A 22799-nucleotide genomic window follows, 5' to 3' on the forward strand; every position below is an offset into this window, starting at 1 on the left:
TCCTTCCTCCTTTAAGACACTTCTTAAAACCTGCCTCCTTGATCGCGCTTTTGGTCACCCGTACTATTTTCCCCTTTATGTGGCTCGGTGTTGAAATCTGTTTAATAATTGCTCCTTTGAAGCGCTTTGGGATGTTTTACTACATTAAAGATGCTATGCAAATACAAGTAGTTGTTGATTTCACCCTAATGGCCGATTTCTAATTTTAAGATTGGAGCCCCCTTGTTCTGGATTTGTCCACTACAGAAAATAGTTTCCCTGTATCTACCCTATTGAACCCTTTTTATCATTTTAAAGGCCTCGATTAGCTTACCCTTCCACCTTCCAAACTCAAGGAATACAAACCAGGTTTATGCAAACAGCTCTTATAATTTAACCATATAAACATGATATAATTATGGTAAATCTGCACGAGATCTCCTCCAAGGCTAATCTATTCTTCCTGAGTTCTGGTGCTCAAAATTGAACACAGTGCTCCAGATGGGGTAGGTACACCAAGGCAACTCGTGCATCACTTCCTCACTTCTGTATTCCAGCCTCCTTGGGGTAAAGGCCAGCAGTCCATTAGCTTTTTTGATTACATTTGTACCTGTGCACTGGTTTTTAGTGATTTGTCTACATGGACTTTGAACTCCCTTTGCTCCTCCACAGCTCCTAGCTTCTTACTATTAAGGAAATATTCCAATTTGTCTTTGTCATATCTGAAGTGAATGACCTCACAGTTCCCCACATTCAACTCCATCTGTCATAGATTTTGTTCTCTCACTTTGTCTGTTATGTTCCTTTGTAACTTTCGGTTCCCAACCACACAGCTTGCTGTGTCTCCTACCTTAGTGCCATCTGCACACTTGGATATGTAACTCTCTATTCCTTCATCCAAGTCATTAATAAATATGGTGAAAAGCTGAGACTCCAATACAGATCGCTGGGAACACCACGATCATCTCCCACCAATCGGAGAACGTTCCCTTTATCCCAACTCTCTGTTTTCTATCTCCCAACCAATTACCAATCCACATACAAAGTACAGCTCCAGTTTTTAGAGTAGATCAGGCCTGACAACAGCAAGTAACTAGAAATAAAAACAGAAAATGCTAGAAATGCTCAGCAGGTCAGGCAGAAACTGTGGGGAGAAAAACAGTTACGTTCCAGGTTGATAGCTTTAATCAGAGCCCAATAATGTAACAAGACTTATGTATTAAGGGTGTGACTTAAATTAATGTAAAGGAATTGTGTGCCAGGGAAAAATGCACAAAATAGGACCGTGCACACACAACCTTTTCATAGTATTATGCACATACAGCAATTCCAACCTCTGCCCATTCCAGGCTTGCCTCAAAAACAAAACTGATTGCACTTTAAAAAAAAAAGTATTTCATTGTCCAGGAAGTACTTGAAGACATCCTGAGGGCAAGAAGGATTTAACTAAAAGCAGATATTTCCTTTCTTGCTACTTTTTAATTTTGAGTCATGGGGGGAGTTTTATGCTCTCCCCCGTGGTGGGTTTGGAGGCGACAAGAGCATAAAATCAGGTGGGGTGGTGGGGCGGGGTGGGGGGATGGGTTGTGGTTCCAGCCACCTTCCTGCCTCCACCAAAATTTAGTCCAGGGTGGGAAGCCCTGGGCGGTCCGTCGTTAAAAGGCACTTAATGCCACTGGGAGCCATTCCCCTGCCCTTGCTAGCAATCCCCCCTACACCTCCCACCCCTTCAACCCCCACCCTGCGAGACATCTCCCACCCTGACCTAACCTGTTGCCTGGGTCCTGGGCTTCGGGTAGGTGCTTCTCCAGCAGCAGCCACCATCGTCACAGTGGCATTGCTTGAGAAGAGCTGCTGGCCTCTGATTGGCCGGCAGCTTTCCAAGGGCAGGACTTCTGGCAACGGGGCCCTTGATCCTGTGGAAAGCCTGCTGCTGTCCACGTAACTGCCCGATTGGCACTAGATTCGGTGAGCCTTCTGAGAAGAGGCGACAATGGATTCTCGGTGTCACTTTTTCCGCAAGTCTATGCAGGCTGTCTGTAGAGCAATCCAATCAGTCCCTTTTCACCACTCTATCCCCATAGTACTTCCTTCAGAAATCATTCATCATCTTCACTTCTATCACCCTCGTAGACACCGAGTTCCAGTTATTACCACTCGCTGCATAGAAAAAAGTTCTTCCTCACATTTCCCCTGCAATTCTTGCCCAAAACCTTAAATCTCTGTCCCCTAGTCCTTGTATCATCAGCTAATGGTAACAGCTTTGCTTTGTCTGCCTTATCTAAATCTGTCATAATCTTGTACACCTCTACCAAATCTCCCCTCAATCACCTTTACTCCAAGGAGAACAACCCCAGCTTCTCCAACCTAACGTTGTGGCTAAAACCCCTCATCCTGGAACCATTCTGGTAAATCTCCTCTGTGCCCTCTCAAGGACCCTCACATCCTTCCTAAAGTGTGGTGACTAGAACTGTACATAATACTCTAGTTGTGTCCTAACCAGAGCTTTAGAAAGGTTCAGCATAACATGCCTGCTTTTGAACTCAATACCTCTATTTATGAAGTCCAAATCCCATGTGCTCTGCTAACGACTCTTTAAATATGCCCTGCTACCTTCAAGGATATAGGCAAGTGAACCCCCTAGGTCCCTCTGTCCCTGTACACTTTTTAGAACTGTGCCATTTAGTCTATATTGCCTCTCCCTATCCCTTTTGCCAAAATGGACCACCTCACACTTCTCTGTATTAAATTCCATCTGCCGCTTGTCTGCCATTCTACTAGCATATCTATGTTCTATTGCAGTTGATTGGCATCATCCTCACTGTCTGCCACACCTCCAAGTTTAGTATCATCGACAAATTTTGAAAGTTTACTTTGTGTTCCAATATCCAAATAAATATCAAAAAAAGCAGTAGTCCTGGCATTGAACTTTGAGGAACGCCACTGTCTACCATCCTCCAGTCTGAAAAAAATAGATTTATCACGACTCACTGTTTTCTGTCCTTAAGCAAATTTTTTATCCAAGCTGACACTGACCTTTCTATTCCATGGCCCTCACTTTTTTGTTAAATGGCCCTTTATGTGGTATGTTGTTAAATGCTTTCTTAAAATCCATATAGACAACCTTCATTGGTTTCCCTTTATCAACCTTCTCTGTTACTTCAAAAAATTCAGATAGACTAGTCAAGCAACATCTGCCTTTTACAAGTCGGTGCTGGCTCTCTTTAATTTGCTCAAACCTTTTCAAGTGCTTGTTGATTTTTTTCCCCCCTGATTATTGTTTCTAAAACCTTACCCACCACTGAAGTTTAACTAACCGGCCTGTAATTGCTAGGAATGTCTTTACACTCTTTCTTGAATAAGAGTGTCACATTTGGCACACTCCAATCTCTGGCACCTCCCCATATCTAGGGAAGATTGGAAGACTTGTGTAAGTACTGGGCATAGTGTCCAGAACTGACAATACAGGCTATTGAGATCAAAGGTGACTGTAGCTATACTTATACGGGAAATGATAAACAGACTGTGACAGGAAGGGACAGAGCATACAAATCTAAGAGTAAATCAACAGATAAGGTTAGAGGTTACAAAAATAATAAAAGGACAAAACTAAAGGCTCTGTATCTGAATGCACGTAGCATTTGAAACAAAACAGATGAACTGAGAGCACAAATAGAAATAAATAAGGATGATCTGATAGCCATAACAGAGACATGGCTGCAGGATGACTTAGATTGGGACCTGAATATTGAAGGGTATATGGCATTTAGGAAGGACAGGAAGCTAGGAAAATGTGGAGGGGTAGCTCTGTTCATTAGTGATGGTATTAGTGCAATAGAGAGGGATGACCTAAGTTCAGGAGACCAGGATGTAGAAGCAGTTTGAGTGGAGATGAGAAATCATAAAGGCAAGAAGCCACTTGTGGGAGTGATGTACAGGCCACCTAACATTATCCACACTGTAGGATGGGGTATAAAGGAAGAAATAATGGCAGCTTGTCAGAAAGGTGCAGCGATAATTAACCTACATATAGACTGGAAACATCAGATGGGCAGTGGTAGTCTAGATGAGGAGTACATAGAATGTTTTCGGGATAATTTCTTGGAACAATACATTCTGGAGCCAACTAGAGAGCAGGCTATACTAGACCTGGTATTGTGCAACGAGATAGGATTAATTAATGATCCCATAGTTAAAGCACCCCTAGGCAGCAGCGATCATATGATTGAATTTTACATCCAGTTTGAGGGAGAGAAGAGTCAGTCCAAGACTAGTATTTTAAACTTAAATAAGGGCATGAAAGCAGAGCTAGCTAAAGTGAACTGGCAAATCAGGTTAAGGGATTGGTTAATAGAGATGCAGTGGCAGAAATTTAAGTGGATATTTCAGAATACACAGAATAGATACATTTCAACGAGAAAGAAAATTTCCAAGGGTGGGACCCGCCATCCATAGTTAACTAAAACAGTTAAAAATAGTATCAAACTTAAAGAAAATGCGCAATTATAGGCTAAGATGGGAGGCAGGTCAGAAGATTGGACAGAATATTAAAAAACAACAAAGAATGACTAAAAGATTGATAAGGAAGGTAAAATTAGAGTATGAGAGAAAGCTAGATAGGAAAATAAAGACAGATAGTAAGAGTTTCTACAGATATTTAAAAAAGAAAAGTTAACAAAGTGTGCGTTAGTCCCATAAAAAGTGAGTCTGGGGAATTAATAATGGATAATAAGGAGATAGCAGATGAATTGAGCAGATATTTTGCATTGGTCTTCACTATTGAGGATACAAGTAACATCTCAGTATTATCTGTAAGTCAGGAAATGGAAGGGAGGGAGGAACTCAAGAAAATTACAATCACCAGGGAAGTGGTATTGAACAAATTGTTGGAGCTGCGGGATGACAAGTCCCCGGTCCTGATGGACTTCATCCTAGGGTGTTATAAGAAGTGGCTAGTGAGAAAGTTGATGCGTTAGTTTTAATTTTCCAAAATTCCCTAGATTCAGGGAAGGTTCTGTTAAATTGGAAAATAGTGAATGTAACTCCTTTATTCAAGAAGGGAAGGAGACAGAAAGCAGAAAACTATAGGCCAGTTAGCTTAACATCTGTCTTAGGGAAAATGTTAGAAGCTATTATTAAAGATGATATTGCAGGGCATTTAGAAAAAATCAAGGTAATCGGGCAGAGTCAACATGGTTTTGTGAAAGGGAAATCATGTTTAACCAATTTATTGGAGTTCTTTGAGCGAGTTACATGTGCTGCGGATAAAGGGGAACCAGTGGATGTACTGTACTTAGATTTCCAGAAGGCATTTGATAAGGTGCCACATCAAAGGTTATTGCAGAAAATAAAAGCTCATGGTGTAGGGAGTGGGGTGGGGGGGGGGGGGTAACATATTGGCATGGATAGAAGATTGGCTAGCTAACAGGAAACTGAGAGTATGCATAAATGGGTAATTTTCTGGTTGGCAAGATGTAATGAGTAATGTGCCACAGGGGCCTCCAATGTTTTACAATTATTTATATAAATTATTTAGATGAAGGGGCAGAAGGTATACTTGTTAAATTTGCTGATGACACAAAGATAGGTAGGAAAGTAAGTTGTGAAGAGGACACAAGGGGGCTATAAAGGGATATAGATAAGTTAAGTGAGTGGGCAAAGACCTGGCAAATGGAGTATAATGTGGGAAAGTGTAAAGTTGTCTACTTTGGCAGGAAGAATAAAAAATAAGCATATTATCTAAATGGTGAGAGATTGCCGAGCTCTGTGATGCAGAGGGATCTGGGTGTCGTAGTGCATGAATTGCAAAAGGTTAGTATGCAGGTACAGCATGTAATTAAGAAAGAAAATAGAATGTTATTGTTTATCACGAGGGGAATTGAATACAAAAGCAGGGATTGCTGCTGTGTTCCAGTGAATATCAATGCAAGCTCGAGGAACAGCATCTCATTTACCGATTAGGCACACTACAGCCTGCCGGACTGAACATTGAGTTCAATAATTTCAGAGCATGACGGGCTCCCCATTTTACTTTTATTTTTAGTTTTTTTTTCTTTTTCCTTTTTTTTTGTGTTTATTTTATTTTATTTCACCTTAGTTTGTTCAGTTTGCTTACCCACTGTTTTTTTCATGTTTGTACTTGCGGCTGTCCAATTTTCAGTCCACTAACACCCTATCTGTACTAATGCTTTGTCTTTCAACACACCATTAACATATTGTTTGCCTTTGTTCCATGACCTTCTGGTCAGCTATTCTGTGACCTTGTCCTATTTACACCTTCTCCTTTGTTATCTCTTGTCCTACCCCCACTTTACTTGCTAGTTATTTGCTAGTTCTGCAGAAGAGTCACTGACCTGAAACGTTAACTCTGTTCCTTTCTCCACAGATGCTGCCAGACCTGCTGAATATTTCCAGCATTTCTTGTTTTTATTACAAAATTAGGGAGGTTATACTTCAGCTATACAGGGCATTGGTGAGACCACATTTGGAGTACTCTGTACAGTACTGGTCTCCTTATTTAAGGAAGGATGTAAATGCGTTGGAGGCAGTATAGAGAAGGTTTACTAGACTAATACCTGGAATGAGCAGGCTGTCGTACGAGGAAAGATTGGACAGGCTAGGCTTGTATCTGCTGGAATATAGAAGAGTAAGAGGTGACTTGATTGAAACATATAAGATCCTGAGGGGACTTGACAGGTTGGATGTGGAAAGGATGTTTCCCCTTGTGGGAGAATCTAGAACTAGGGGTCACAGTTTAAAAATAAGGAGTCGCCCATTTAAGATAGAGATAAGGAGAAATTTTTTTCCTCTGAGGGTTGTGAGTCTTTGGAATTCTCTTCCTCAAAAGGTGGTGGAAGCAGAGTCTTTGAATATTTTTAAGGCACAGGTAGATAGATTCTTGATAAGTAAGGGGGTGGAAGGTTATCGGGAGTAGGTGGAAATGTTGAGTAATCAGTTCAGCCATGAACTTATTGAATGGCGAAGCAGGCTCGAAGGGCCGAGTTGCCTACTCCTGCTCCTAATTTGTATGTTTATTTAATATTTTTCCAGGTCCTCTTGATTCTTGCCATTTTATCATTCTTTCTTGCTGTTGGAAGTGCTGTCTGGGATGAGAATTTTGGGAAGAAAGCTCCATATCTAACCACTGAGACTCAAAATTTCCGCCCAGGATATCGAGGCTTTTTGTCTTTCTGGGGATATGTTATCATCTTAAACTCTATATTGCCAATGTCACTTTATGTCACGTAAGTATATCATTATCCTCTTGTAAAGCTACGTATTGCCTTACAAACTCTGAAATGTGTAGCTGTTTTGAATGGTTTTCCCTTCACTTTCTCCCTGTGGATTTATAATGCAAAGAGAAAACTCTCCATAGGTTGCAGGTCAAACAATTATACTGATTCCTTATAATTGAGAAGGCAATAGAAAGAGAATGCTTATAACATATTGTAAAATAATAGATGTATTTGTTAGATAGTCATGCAATCTGAACTGATTAACTTTGAAAATGTAACTCTGAATAATTAGTGGAATCATGTACTTTAAAAATAATCCCAGACTGGCCCTGATATGGACTGAACCTGCTGACAAGATATGTTAAGTTTAGAGCATTTTAAGGCTATGAAATAGGAATAGTACATGTATCTGCACTGCCCATCTCCAATTTCTGAGTCCCTCTTTTGTAAAGCTAAACATTCATGTTTTTCTCTTATGAAAAGCTGTTCGCCTACTAGCTAATGTTGCAGCAATGAACGCCAACAATTGTGTCACATACCAATCATTGTCGACTTAGAATGAACCAAATTGCAGAGTGAGGACAAACTGGGGAGGGCACAAAGTAATGTTTGAGTGTATTTATAATATTGAAATCCAGTAGAGGGAGCTATTTTATTAAATTAGAAGCAAGCAGCCTGGCACGTTGAAAGAGAATGATAAGGTTTACTGTGCCCTCTGGTGAGGGAGCTGTGAGGTCTACCTAGGTGGTAGGATTAAGAAAAGTCTGAAATGAATACAATGGTTCCCATACTACTAACCACATGGAAGTGTCTCCTGTGGAAAGCAACCAACCAGTGCAGAATAGTCGATGTAAGAACTGCCTTGCTCACTATCTTCTGGGAACCATTGATTATTTTATATATTTTACTGGATCTTGTATCTGAGTAACACTGCAATTCTTAATCGCACTACATTGCATTGCAGTGTTGGTACATGCCATTGCTTTTTTTTTACAATGCTTAGTGTTAATGTAGCTAGTGACTCAATAGAGCAGATTTAACTAATTGTAATTCTGACTGTGTTCACATATTGCAAACAAACTTCTCAGCATAAATCTGCTGTACATGCAGTTTTTTTGTTTCCTAGATAATAGCGTAAATTTTATTTTTCAGTTTTGAACTCCTCCATCTGGCTCAGAGTTTTTTCATTAACTGGGATGTAAAAATGTACTGTGCTGAGAGAGACAGTCCTGCCAAAGCAAGAACAACTACCCTGAATGAAGAGCTAGGCCAAATCAAGTACATTTTCTCAGATAAAACAGGCACTCTGACCCAAAATATCATGACATTTAAGAAATGCAGCATCGGTGGCCGGATATATGGTAATTGTTATATTGCTAATATTTATGAATCATAAACAATTAATGTTCCATTTCCCTGAGCTGTTATCAGTGGTATACTCTTCAATGGAAATGTTTAAAAGGCTAAGACTAGAGAGAACTGAGCAAACTATTTTGCAAAGAATTTTAACTACAAAAGATATTTGTGTTGCTTTGCAGTTCCATTTGAATTTTATTCGTGGAGTTACACCAAATTTCTAGGGATTGGGGATAAACACCGTACAGAACTAGGTGTATGTACAAAATTAACAAGACTCTTTTTTTTTATAAAGTCTTGCACGGTTATGTAGGCAATGTCGCAGCTAATTTGTGTACAACCAAATCCTACAAGCTACAAATTAGGTAACCAATTCATTAATCTGATAAAACGGGCACTTTGAGCCAAAACATAATGCATTTATGGGGGTGTTGGTTAGGTACAACATAAACACAAAGAACCTGGTAAATATCCATCTAGAAATGGAATTGAAGGTGTCCGGATTAGGAAAACTCTGAGGCGATCAGGTATTTGCTGGAACATATGCAAGTGCTAGCTATGGAAAGAAGCCAGCCAGCACTGAATAGTGGAGGTTGAAAGAACATTTTCTGGATTTTCACCCAATACAGGTTTACTGACTTTAGGAGATTATATAGCTCGGGCAACATTTATTGTAGGGCAGGCTGTATGTGGTCTGTAGAAGCAATGGGTTGAAGGAACAAAGGTCTTTCCTTTTTCAGGCATTATTATGTCATTGCAGATTGTAGTAGAGATGTTCTATCAAAAATATTCTGTGTTTTATAAGTTGAATTCTTTGACTTTCAGGCAATCAATTTGATGATGTCAATAAAGCAAAGGTAAGTGCTTTTTAATAGAAGTTATTTTGCAGGAATCATCTTATAATTTTGGCAATCTTGAATCTTGAGGTTCAGTTAAAACCTTGTACTCATTAAATGCTGGTTCCTGACCTGCAAATTAATGCAGGAAGTTACCGAGGGTTCCAATCCATCTTTGCTTTTTGTCACACAACTTTAACTGGGCTGCTCAAGGAATAACATCACTGCCTCATAAACCACTCATAGCGTAATATAGCAAATTACAGCTGTAGTGTATATTTTTTGTATTCACCAGCAGTAGCTTGATCTGTAACCTGAAGAATTATGAAGGTTTAGCCAAATTAGATGCAAGGGCATCAATTAACAAAGAAATGATTTAATCATGCTGAACTAACAATAGACACTTTGTGGAAAAGATACCTTTGTTTAAAAAATGTAGACATGTTTTCATTTTATTTAATAGTTTTAAATCTGAGAATGATGGGATATGGAACAAAGGCAGGCATCTGGAGTTAGATTGCAATCCGCCATGATCTCATTGAATGGTGGAACAGGCGAAAGGGGCTAAATGGCCTCCTCGTTCTTCCTATATCTGCATGAAACTAAATTCACTCAAGTGCTTGGATAGATCAGAAGTGATAGTTCATCAATGTTGAACATGTAATATGAACTGTTATATAATGTATTTCAGTCATTATTCAGTAATTTTGTGCTTCAACCAATGATAAATGCCTTCTTCACGAATTGTTGTGGAAATCTTTTTGCCTCTCATTGATATTTTCAGGCAGTTGACTTTAGCTGGAACACATTTGCTGATGGAAAGCTGAAGTTTTATGACTGTTCGCTTGTGAAACTGATTCAGTCGGGAGATGACCCAGGAGTACATGAATTCTTTAAATTACTGGCTGTTTGCCACACAGTAATGACGGAGGAGAAAAATGGTGAGTCTGAATTGTTTTCATTTAGTAGCTGTTGAATTCTTAGAATTTTATGCAGAATATGGCTGGAAATGCAGCCAAATATTTCTTCAGTAATAATTAGGCTGTCTTCATTTTGCCTAAATTAACTCTTGACATTCCAACAGGAATGCAGGATTTCCCTTCTTATTATCAAATATAAGTGGAGACATTCTGAATGTAATAAAGTGATGGGAGTTTTGATAGCAATTTTACCATTTAGAAAAAAACCTTTGACACAAAGGTAAAGTTTGCAACTCATGAAAAGTTGCTGTTAAATTTTTAAATTGTATAGAATATGGAGGATATTTCAAATGCACACATCAGGCACAGAGCCTCAGCTGCTGCGATTGCATAATCAGCAAATCTTGGGTGTAATGCCATAATTTTCCAATAAGTGCTCCTGTTGGGTGAGGCTCCACATCAGGGGTGTGTATTTGTAAAATTAGCCCTCACAATTCCACTTTAAAATACTCATCCTGTGATCCCAGATAGCCACCACCTTGCACCTCTGAGGGGCAAGAGCAGAAGCTGCACCGCTGCCAACAGCACAAGCAGCAGCAGCACCAGCTGCCTTCTCCTCAGCCACATGCCCCTCCGCAGGACAGAGGGATGGACACCGAGATTCCGATGGCGGGAGGCGAGACTCCCAACACAGGGTCTACAAGCAGAGGGTCAGCTCTCTCGACATGTGTGAGCCAGTGCCTCAGGAGGCTCAGGCTGTCACACAAGTTGCTGTTGACATTTGCAGCCTCCTGGAACAAGGCCTCCTTCCTAGTGGAGCAGGCGGGAATGCCTTGCCAGTGGCCCAACAAGGTGCACTGTAGAACTGCCCTCCCCAACCCAGGGTCTCTGCCTCTTACCAAGTGGTGTGCTCTCTTCTGCAAGGAGAGAAAGCAGAGAGGTACATGCTCGTAATGCTTCGTGTGAAGCGGAGGGAAGGACAACATTTGGAGAGGGTGACTGTGAGGCATGGGTGTGAGAGGGCACGAGGATGAATGTGAGTGTGAGTATTGGCTACTCAGATGGGGATGTAAAGTGTATGAAGAAAGTATAAGTGCAGCTGCAAGCTGAATTGTCCTGAAGAGCGCTGTGCAGGAGAATGCTCGGAAAGTCAGAATGTGGGGCTTGGCACCTGAGAGTTTTTTTTTTGTCACTCACTTCATACCCTCCTGAGGTCCTGGATCCTCTTGAAGCACTGTCTCCAGGTTAGAGGGACCACACTTCTGCTGCTGACTGCTTTGGCCACTTCCATCCATGCCTGCCTGGTTAGAGTGGTTGTCCTCTCTCTCCCATCCTTGGGAGAGCTCTCCTCACTGCAGCCCATCAGATCCCACAGCAGGAGCTCCAGGTAAGAGTGAGACCCAGGGAGCAGCCTTCACAGGTCTCCTCCATTCCTGTGTTTGCTGCAGCCTCAAAAATCCAAGTGTTGTTAAGCTGTTATAACCCTTGCTGGTGTCCCTTCAATTCAAAATCCTTGATTTGACAGAATGGACACATCATCCTGTCTGTCCTCCCTCAGTGGTTGGGGATGCTAATGCTGTGGCTGAGTTAAGAAGCCATGGCCAAGCCCACCCATTGGTAAATCGGGTTCCTAACCAGAAAAAGTAATGAAATAGAGTTAGCTGGAGTGACGGACAATCTCTGCTGTAGAGGAGCTGGGAGACATAAGACTGAGAGAAAGTTTACATAGTTCACATGTTTTCACAAGATTCAGTTCTGTGGGAAGGAGATGGAAGCAAGCAGGAGAGAGGTCTTCATGCTTCAGTTCCAGGAGAGATCTTTACTCCATGAGCACACGTCTTTGTCTCTTCAAAATCCTTTGTTGGAAGTTCAAATTCTCTGCAACAGCCATTTATGTGACTAAAACTGGTCTGATCACTACTTCTGTGTATTGGGGAAGCAACGAACAGGTCCCCATTGTTTCAACATTGCTAGCACTATGCAAATGCCCTTCCAGTCAGGGCTTACAATTTTAAGTTTTAATGTTCATGTGGCGAAATAATGTGTGCCTCAGTCTTGGAGTGTGGGGGTTTGCCTGACAATATCAATGACTTGGAGAAAGGGATCAAATGTATGGTTGCTAAATTTGCTGATGACACAAAAATAGGGAGGAGAGTAAGTTGTGAAGAGGATATAAGGAGTCTGAAAAGGGATATAGATAGGTTAAACAAGTGGGCAAAGATTTGGCAGATGGAGTATAGTGTGGGAAAGTGTGAACTTGTCCACTTTGGCCAGAAGAATAAAAAAGCAACATATTATTTAAATGGAGAGAGATTGCAGAACTCTGAGATGTACAAAGAACAGTACAGCACAGGAACAGGCCATTCGGCCCTCCAAGCCTGCGCCGATCTTGATGCCTGCCTAAACTAACTCCTTCTGCACTTCCGGGGCCACTACATCCCTCTATTCCCTTCCTATTCATGTGTTTGTCAAGATGTCTCTTAAACGTCGCTATCGTATCTGCTTCCACCACCTCCCCTGGCAGCAAGTTCCAGGCACTCAGCACCCTCTGTGTAAAAAAAAAAAAAACTTGCTTCGCACATCCCCTCTAAACTTTGACCCTCGCACCTTAAACCTATGTCCCCTAGTAACTGACTGTTCCACCCTGGGAAAAAGCTTCTGACTATCCACTCTGTCCATGCCGCTCATAACTTTGTAAACCTCGCCCCTCCACCTCTGTCGTTCCAGTGAAAACAATCCGAGTTTTTCCAACCTCTCCTCATAGCTAATGCCCTCCAGACCAGGCAACATGCTGGTAAACCTCCTCTGTACCCTCTCCAAAGCCTCCACATCCTTCTGGTAGTGTGGCGACCAGAATTGCACGCGATATTCTAAGTGTGGCCTAACTAAGGTTCTGTACAGCTGCAACATGACTTGCCAATTTTTATACTCTATGCCCCGACCGATGAAGGCTAGCATGCTGTAGGCCTTCTTGACTACCTTATCCACCTGCGTTGCCACTTTCAGTGACCTGTGGACCTGTACGCCCAGATCTCTCTGCCTGTCAATACTCCTAAGGGTTCTGCCATTTACTGTATACCTCCCACCTGCATTAGACCTTCCAAAATGCATTACCTCACATTTGTCCGGATTAAACTCCATCTGCCATTTCTCCGCCCAAGTCTCCAACCGATCTATATCCTGCTGTATCCTCTGATAATCCTCATCATTATTCGCAACTCCATCAACCTTTGTGTCGTCCGCAAACTTACTAATCAGACCAGCTACAGTTTCCTCCAAACCATTTATATATACTACAAACAGCAAATGTCCCAGCACTGATCCCTGCGGAACACCACTAGTCACATCCCTCCATTCAGAGAAACACCCTTCCACTGCTACCCTCTGTCTTCTATGACCGAGCCAGTTCTGTATCCATCTTGCCAGCTCCCCTCTGATCCCATGTGACTTCACCTTTTGTATCAGTCTGCCATGAGGGACCTTGTCAAAGGCTTTACTGAAGTCCATATAGATAACATCCACTGCCCTTCCTTCATCAATCATCTTCGTCACTTCCTCAAAAAACTCATTCAAATTAGTAAGACACGACCTCCCCTTCACAAAACCATGCTGTTTCTCACTAATGAGTTCGTTGTTTCCAAATGGGAGTAAATCCTGTCCCGAAAAATCCTCTCTAATAGTCTCCCTACCACTGACGTAAGGCTCACCGGCCTATAATTTCCTGGATTATCCTTGCTACCCTTCTTAAACAAAGGAACAACATTGGCTATTCTCCAGTCCTCTGGGACCTCACCTGTAGCCAATGAGGATGCAAAGATTTCTGTCAAGGCCGCAGCAATTTCCTCCCTTGCCACCCTCAGTATTTTAGGGTAGATCCCATCAGGCCCTGGGGACTTATCAACCTTAATGCTTTGCAAGACACCCAACACCTCCTCCTTTTTGATAATGAGATGACTGAGACTATCTACACTCCCTTCCCTAGGCTCATCATCCACCAAGTCCTTCTCTTTGGTGAATACTGATGCAAAGTACTCATTTAGCACCTCACCCATTTCCTCTGGCTCCACACATCGATTCCCATCTCTGTCCTTGAGCGGGCCAACCCTTTCCCTGGTTACTCTCTTGCTCTTTATATACGTATAAAAAGCCTTGGGATTTTCCTTAATCCTGTTTGCCAATGACTTTTCATGACCCCTTTTAGCCCTCCTAACTCCTTGCTTAAGTTCCTTCCTGCTGTCTTTATATTCCTCAAGTGCTTCGTCTGTTCCTAGCCTTCCAGCCCTTACAAATGCTTCCTTTTTCTTTTTGACGAGGCTCACAATATCCCGCGTTATCCAAGCTTCCCGAAACTTGCCAAACTTGTCTGTCTTCCTCACAGGAACATGCTGGTCCTGGATTCTAATCAGCTGACGTTTGAAAGACTCCCACATGTCAGATGTTGATTTACCCTCTAACAGCCGCCCCCAATCTAAATTCTTCAGTTCCTGCCTAATATTGTTATGATTAGCCTTCCCCCAATTTAGCACCTTCACCCGAGGACTACTCTTATCCTTATCCACAAGTACCTTAAAACTTATGGAATTATGGTCACTGCTCCCGAAATGCTCCCCCACTGAAACTTCGACCACCTGGCCGGCCTCATTCCCCAATACCAGGTCCAGAATGGCCCCATCCCTAGTTGGACTATCTACATACTGTTTCAAGAAGCCCTCCTGGATGCTCCTCACAAATTCTGCCCCATCCAAGCCCCTAGCACTAAGTGAGTCCCAGTCAATATAGGGGAAGTTAAAATCACCCACCACCACAACCCTGTTACCTTTACATCTTTCCAAAATCTGTCTACATATCTGCTCCTCTACCTCCCGCTGGCTGTTGGGAGGCCTGTAGTAAACCCCCAACATCGTGACTGCACCCTTCCTATTCCTGAGCTCCACCCATATTGCCTCGCTGCATGACCCCTCTGAGGTGTCCTCCCGCAGTGCAGCTGTGATATTCTCCTTAACCAGTAATGCAACTCCCCACCCCTTTTACATCCCCCTCTATCCCGCCTGAAGCTTCTAAAGCCTGGAACATTTAGCTCCCAATCCTGCCCTTCCCTCAACCAAGTCTCTGTAATAGCAACAACATCATATTTCCAAGTACTAATCCAAGCTCTAAGTTCATCTGCCTTACCTGTTATACTTCTCGCATTGAAACAAATGCACTTCAGACCACCAGTCCCGCTGTGCTCAGCAACATCTCCCTGCCTGCTCTTCCTCTTAGTCCTACTGGCCTTATTTACTATGTCCTCCTCATTTATTTCACTAGCTGTCCTACTGCTCTGGTTCCCACCCCCCTGCCACACTAGTTTAAACCCTCCCGAGTGATGCTAGCAAACCTTGCAGCCAGGATATTAGTGCCCCTCCAGTTTAGATGTAACCCGTCCTTCTTGTACAGGTCCCTTCTGTCCCTGAAGAGACCCCAATGGTCCAGATATCTGAAACCCTCTCTTCTGCACCAGCTGCTCAGCCACGTGTTTAGCTGCACTATCTTCCTATTTCTAGCCTCACTGGCACGTGGCACAGGGAGTAATCCAGAGATTACAACCCTCGAGGTCCTGTTTTTTAACTTATTACCTAACTCCCTAAACTCCCCCTGCAGGACCTCCTCACTCTTCCTGCCTATGTCATTGGTACCAATGTAATCTGTGGAATCTGGTTGTCCTGAAACACAAAAAGTTATTATGCAGGTACAACAGGTGATTAAGAAGGCAAATGCAATGTTGTCATTTATTGCAAGGGGAATGGAATATAAAAGTAGAGATGTTTTGCTACAGTTGTACAGGGCATTGGTGAGACCACATCTAGAGTATTTTTGGTCTCTTTACTTAAGAAAGGATATAACTGCATTGGAAGCAGTTCAGAGAAGGTTCAGTCAACTGATTCCTGGGATGAGAGGGTTATCTTATGAGGAGAGGTTGGACTGTTGGGTCTGTGTTCATTGGAGTTTAGAAGGATGAGAGGTGATCTTATTGAAACACGTAAGATCCTGAGGGGACTTGACAGGGTGGATGCTGAGAGGATGTTGTCGCTTGTGGGAGAGACTAGAACCAGGGGACACAGTTTAAAAATAAGGGGCCTCCCATTTAAGATGAAGGGAATTGGATAAGAAGATGAGAAATATTTTCTCTCAGATGGTAGTGAGTCTGTGGAACTCTCTTCCCTGGAGAGCGGTGAAGACAGGGTCATTGACTGTTTTTAAAGCGGAGATAGACAGATTCTTGACAAACAAGGGAGTCAAAGGGTATCGGGGGTAGGCAGGAAAGTGGAGTTAAGTCAACAAACCGATCATGATCTTATGGAATGGCGGAGCAGGCTCGAGGGGCCGAATAGCCTACTACTGCTCCTAGTTCATATGTTTTCAAAGGTACAAGAAATTGTATCTTTTTAAAGTTAAAATCTGAACTGAAGACAGTGAGGTTAACAACACTGAAAAAATAAACAAACTTTTTAGAGAAGTTGAAAAAAAGCAGAAGAAATGAAGATGATGCAACTCAAGTATATGGAAGAAAGAACACAGAGAAAACATATTAAAAAAAAAAAATACTCAAAAATAACAAAAATCTGAAATGGTAAATAAAAAGCAGTGTTCAAACAAAGCTAAAAACTTGCACAAAATTGAAATGAGAAACAAGGTGTAAAAATTGATTGAGAGAAACAGAAATAAAAGCACAAACACACTTTTTTTTTTAAGTTATAGCAAGAAAATCTCTTCAAAACATTTAAATAGTCTTGGAAAATATTTAGAGAAGGTGAAGAAAACATTGGTACAAACTTGAGAAGTGAAGAAAAGGACCCGACTGAAACTGATCACTTACCTTGGGGAGAAATTTCATCTCCAGTAACACAGCTTCGTCACTAGAAATATATATTGGGAATTCAGGTACATCTCCCCTTACAAGTTTCTATTCATTTAGCTCTGTGGGTGAAAATTTACCTCCATGCAGGATTCAAGTGTGGATCCTACTCAAATAGTTCCAATACCAATGCACCACAATACTAGAATCATAGAATGGTTACAGCACAGAAGAAGACCATTTGGCCCATTGCGTCCATGCCTGCTCTCTCTGAGCTACTCAGCTAGACCCATTCCCCACCTTTCCTCTGTAGCCTTGCAAATTTTTTCTCTTCAGATAATTATCCAATTCCCTTTTGAAGGCCATGATTGAATCTACCTCCGTCACACTCTCCGACAGTGCATTCCAGATTCTAACCACCAGCTGCATAAAAAAAGTTTTTCTTCATGTTGCCATTGTTTCTTTTGCCAATCACCTTAAATTCATGTCCTCTGGTTCTTGACCCTCCTGCCAACGGGAACAGTTCCTCCCGATCTACTCTGTCCAGACACCTCATGATTTTGAACACTTGATTAAATCTCCTCTCAACTTTCTCGAAGGAGAACAATCCCAGCTTCTCCAAACTATTCACGTAACTGAAGGTTCTCATCCCTGGAACCAATCTCGTAAACCTTTTCTGCACCTTCTCCGATGCCTGTACATAGGTGCCCAGAAATGGACACAATACTCCCGGTGAGGCCAAACCAGTGTTTTGTAAAGGTTCACCATAACTTCCTTGCTTTTGGGCGGCGCAGTGGTTAGCACCGCAGCCTCACAGCTCCAGCGACCCGGGTTCAATTCTGGGTACTGCCTGTGTGGAGTTTGCAAGTTCTCCCTGTGTCTACGTGGGTTTCCTCCGGGTGCTCTGGTTTCCTCCCACATGCCAAAGACTTGCAGGTTGATAGGTAAATTTGCCATTATAAATTGCCCCTAGTATAGGTAGGTGGTAGGGAAATATAGGAATAGGTGGGGATGTGGTAGGAATATGGAATTAGTGTAGGATTAGTATAAATGGGTGGTTGATGGTCGGCACAGACTCGGTGGGCCGAAGGGCCTGTTTCAGTGCTGTATCTCTAAATAAAAAATACTCTATTCCTCTATTTATAAAGCTCAGGATCCCATAGGCTTTCTCAACCTGTCCTGCCACCTTCAATGATTTGTGCATCTATACCCCTGGGTCCCTCTGCTCCTGAACCCCCTTTAGAATTGTATTCTTCATCTTAATATTGCCTTTGCTCATTATTCCTACCAAAATGTATTATTTCACACTTCTTTATATTAAATTTCATCTGCCAAATATCTGTCCATTCCACCAGACTGTCTATGTCCTGTTCACGTCTATCTATATCCTCCTTACAGTTCACAATATTTCCAAGTTACCTGATGTTCCACATTCCCAATTTCTTTTCCTCCTGCAATGACAGCCATACCTTCAGATGTCCAGGCCCTAAGCTCTGGGATTCCCATCCTAAACCTCTCCATCTCTCTACCTCTCTCTCCTCCTTTTCAGTCACTTCTTAAAACCTACCTCTTTTAACCAAGCTTTTGGTCGTCTGACCTAATATATCTTTGTGGTTTAGTGTTATATTGTGTGAAGTGCCTTAGGACATTTTACTACATTAAAGGTGCTATACAAATGCAATTTGTTGTTATTGTTGCCCACTTAAGAAAGTTTAAGCCAGGTTATCCCTCCATAAAAGAGCTGACTAACAGGTACAGCTTAAACAGCGAGACCGTTGAAGCACGTAGGGTTAATGAATTCATCATTGTTCATATTAGCTTGGCTCCCAGTTACCATCGACAAATTGTCAGCTCTGTAACTCCTCCCAGCTGGTATCCCCAATGATGCCATGAACAGGTATACGTTCTGTTTCCGTTGCTAAGGTGGCAGAGCGAGATGGAGCAAAACTCTCACTCGCCTGAATTGAGAGGCCTACCCTGGTGGATCTTGCAGGTATTGTCCCTTATTTAATTTGCAAGGTGAGCCCTCAGCCTGGATGGGCCTTGCAAGCAGGGGCAGGGCAGAAAAAAAGCAACCTCCATCAGCCCTTAAAGGACTGTGCACCGTGCCAGCCATCAAGCCTATCTATTCTAATCCCATTTTCTAGCACTTGGCCGTAGCTTTGTATTCTATGGTGTTTCAAGTACTCATCTAAATACTACTTAAATATTGTGAGGGTTGCTGTCTCTACCACCCCTTCAGGCAGTGAATTCCAGATTCCAGCCACCCTCTGGGTGAAAACATTTTTCCTCAAATCCCCTCTAAACCTCCTGCCCCTTACCTTAAATCTATGCCCCCTGGTTATTGACACCTCCGCTAAGGGAAAAGGTTTCTTCCTATCTATGCCCGTCTTAATTTTGTATACCTCAATCAGGTTCCACCTCCGCCTTCTCTGCTCTAAGGAAAACAACCTTAGCCTATCCAATCTCTCTTCATAGCTAAAATGCTCCAACCCAGGCAACATCCTGGTGAATCTCCTCTGAACCAAATCCAGTGCAATCACATCATTCCTATAGTGTGGTGGCCAGAACTGTGCACAGTACTCCAGCTGTGGCCTAACTAGCGTTTTATACAGCTCCATCATAACCTCCCTGCTCTTATATTCTATGCCTCGGCTAATAAAGGCAAGTATCCCATATGCCTTCCTAACCACCTTATCTACCTGTGCTGCTGCCTTCAGTGATCTATGGACAAGTACACCCAGGTCCCTCTGACCATCTGTATGTCCTGGGGTCCTACCATCCATTGTATATTCCCTTGCCTTGTTAGTCCTCCCAAAATGCATCACCTCACACTTCTCGGGATTAAATTCATTTTGCCACTGCTCTGCCTATCTTACCTGTAATTACCTGGTTTATCCCGACTACCCTTCTTGAATAATGGTACCACATTCGCTGTTCTCCAGTGCTCTGGCACCTCTCCTGTGACCAGAGATGATTTGAAAATTTGTGTCAGAGTCCCTGCAATCTCCTCCCTTGCCTCACATAGCAGCGTGGGATACATCTCATCTGGGCCCGGAGATTTATCCATTCTTAAGCCCGCTAAAACCACTAATACCTCCTCCCTTTCAATGCTAATTTGTTCAAGTATATCACAATCCCCCTCCCTGATCGCTACACCTACATCGTCCTTCTCCATAGTGACTTAACTGGTACGTGTCCTCAAGCGGGGCAAAATCATTTTTTCAAAAGCTGTATTGGGCTAACAAAGTGGCTGTAACGAAGAAAAAAGCACTAAATAGCAAAACAAATGTAGAGGCAGGAACTAGAGTACATGGGAAGGTGACAGTGAAGTGTTTGAAGGGTGCTGAAGTGGAGATACTGCCAGCTAAGGTGGATGCAAGGTGCACACTTGCCAATCAAAGGCAACTGAGGCAGCAGTACCTAGTGGGCCAACTCCCTGTACACTGCTCACAGGACCTAGGCATAGATGTGGAATGTACAAACTTTGCATGAACAGAACCAAACTCACCAACGCCAACTTCTATTCCAGTGTTTTTTGAAATTAGTCATATCTGTTGCAACTGCCTAACTTTATTTTGCATTTGTTGAGGTCGCTCTTCTCTCGGGCAAACATAACAGGACAACCTACAATGTGACATAGAAAACAATGGCATGCATTCACCATTATGTCTTTCCTGCTTTTCTTTTTTTTTTAATAAAAAAGGATGAAAATAGGAGCAAGATTTGGGCAGTGATTTGGTGAAATGGAATAGCTGGACTATTATAGTTTCTTGTTTCAGTTTGTTTTCTGTATAAGAGGGAGATCCAATCAGTACTGGATGCAATTAATAATCTGGCTAAAGAACAGTCTGTTCCAGCCTAGAGTGCCATTACTAAAATAATCTGTTGTGTTCAGTGGGAACTCGGAAAGCTCATTTGACAGTATTTCCCACTCTATTCCGGGCCATATTTAGACATTGAACCTTTCCTCTTATTTTCCTTCCTTCAAGGTCAGCTTGCATACCAAGCTGCTTCCCCAGATGAAGAGGCTCTGGTCACAGCGGCAAGGAACTTTGGTTATGTATTTCTGTCACGTACAAAGGACACTATAACCATTAGTGAGCTGGGAGTGCGGAGGACGTACACAATGCTGGCGATGCTGGACTTCAGCAGCTGCCGAAAAAGGATGTCTGTTATCTGTAAGTAAGCTAACAAAAAAAAACTATGGATGGAATTTTATGCTGGCAGCGGGGAGCTTGACATCGGGGGAAACTGATGCTGAGATCCCCAAATCAGCTCTTTTCCGGAAGGCCCGTTGAATTTAGTGCCAATTAGGCACTTAAGTGGACAGTGGCAGGCCTTCCATAGGATTTAGGACCCCGTCGCTGGAAGTCCCGGCCTTCCAGAGATGCTGGCCAATCGGAGGCAGTGGCTGCTGCTGTAGCCGTACCTACCAGAGGCCAACAAGTGTTGCCGGAGCTAGGCCTCAGGTAGGTCAGAGCGGGAGGGGTCCCGGGATGTGGGGTAGAGCATAAAATTCCACTCCCTGTTTAAAAAGAATACATTGCCACAGAAAAGATTGTTTTCTGTACGGTGAAACTTCTTTTTCAATTTTAAGTTATTTTGTGATTTTTAAATTGTTTTATTTTTGCACCCTGAATTTTGACCACTAGGCGGCTGAGTGGATAGGCTGAAGAGCTGCCAATCCCACTTACTCAGCCCTGTGCTTTCCTATCAGGACATACAGGCTGATTACTCTGTGACATTATCCTAGATCATCCTGTCAGCGATATTAGCGAACAAATTTTGAACATGTTTTCTTTTTAATTTGTTCTTGGGATGTGGGCAATGCTGGCAAACTTTACTGTCCATCCCTAATTGCCCTGGCAACACACACATTACAGAAATGATGTGACCACACTAGAAAGAGTACAGAGGAAATTTATGAGGATGTTGCCAGGACTGGAAAATTTTAGCTCTGAGGAAAGATTGGATAGGCTGGGGTTGTATTCTTTGGAAAAAGGAATTTGAGGGGAGATTTAATTGAGGTGTATAAAATTATGATGGCGTAGATAGGAAGGAGCTATTTCCCTTAGCAGACAGGTCAATGGGCAGTGGAGTGGCTAGCTCCAGCGACCCGGGTTCAATTCTGGGTACTGCCTGTGCAGAGTTTGCAAGTTCTCCCTGTGACCGCGTGGGTTTCCTCCCACGGCCAAAGACTTGCGGGTTGATAGGTAAATTGGCCATTTTAAAAATTGCCCCTAGTGTAGGTAGGTGGTAGGAGAATTGAGGGAAGGTGGGGATGTGAGAGGGAAAAAATGGGATTAATGTAGTATTAGTATAAATGGGTGATTGATGGTTGGCGCGGGCCGAAGGGCCTGTTTCGGTGCTGTATCACTCTATGACTCTAATAACCAGAAGGCATAGATTTAAAGCAGTAGGAGGATGAGAGGGGAGGCGAGGAGCCGTTTTTTCACCCAAAGGATGGTGGGGGTCTGGAACTCTCTGCCTGAAAGGGTGATAGAGACAGAAACCCTCAATATTTAAAAATACACTTGTATATGCACTTGAGGTGCCGTAACCTACAGGGCTACAGACCAAGAGCTGGAAAGTGGGAATGGAGCTGAATTGCATCTGCTGCCTTGTCCTCTTTCCC

At 42.6% G+C, this 22799-nt stretch overlaps 1 protein-coding gene across 3 annotated transcripts in view; it reads left to right on the plus strand.

The window, feature by feature from the left end:
* Positions 1–22799, plus strand: part of LOC137351667 (phospholipid-transporting ATPase IC-like) — a 123195-nt gene that overhangs the window by 53851 nt on the left and 46545 nt on the right. For all 3 annotated transcript variants that reach the window (XM_068016352.1, XM_068016350.1, XM_068016351.1), the window contains 5 exons: positions 7030–7223; positions 8367–8575; positions 9396–9427; positions 10191–10347; positions 21154–21342. In XM_068016352.1, the coding sequence (XP_067872453.1) occupies positions 7030–7223; positions 8367–8575; positions 9396–9427; positions 10191–10347; positions 21154–21342 (781 nt within the window). The remainder of the gene's footprint in view (positions 1–7029; positions 7224–8366; positions 8576–9395; positions 9428–10190; positions 10348–21153; positions 21343–22799) is intronic.

The sequence above is a fragment of the Heterodontus francisci genome, chromosome 36 (assembly GCF_036365525.1).
Source record: "Heterodontus francisci isolate sHetFra1 chromosome 36, sHetFra1.hap1, whole genome shotgun sequence".
In the NCBI taxonomy this organism is placed as follows: Eukaryota; Metazoa; Chordata; class Chondrichthyes; order Heterodontiformes; family Heterodontidae; genus Heterodontus; species Heterodontus francisci.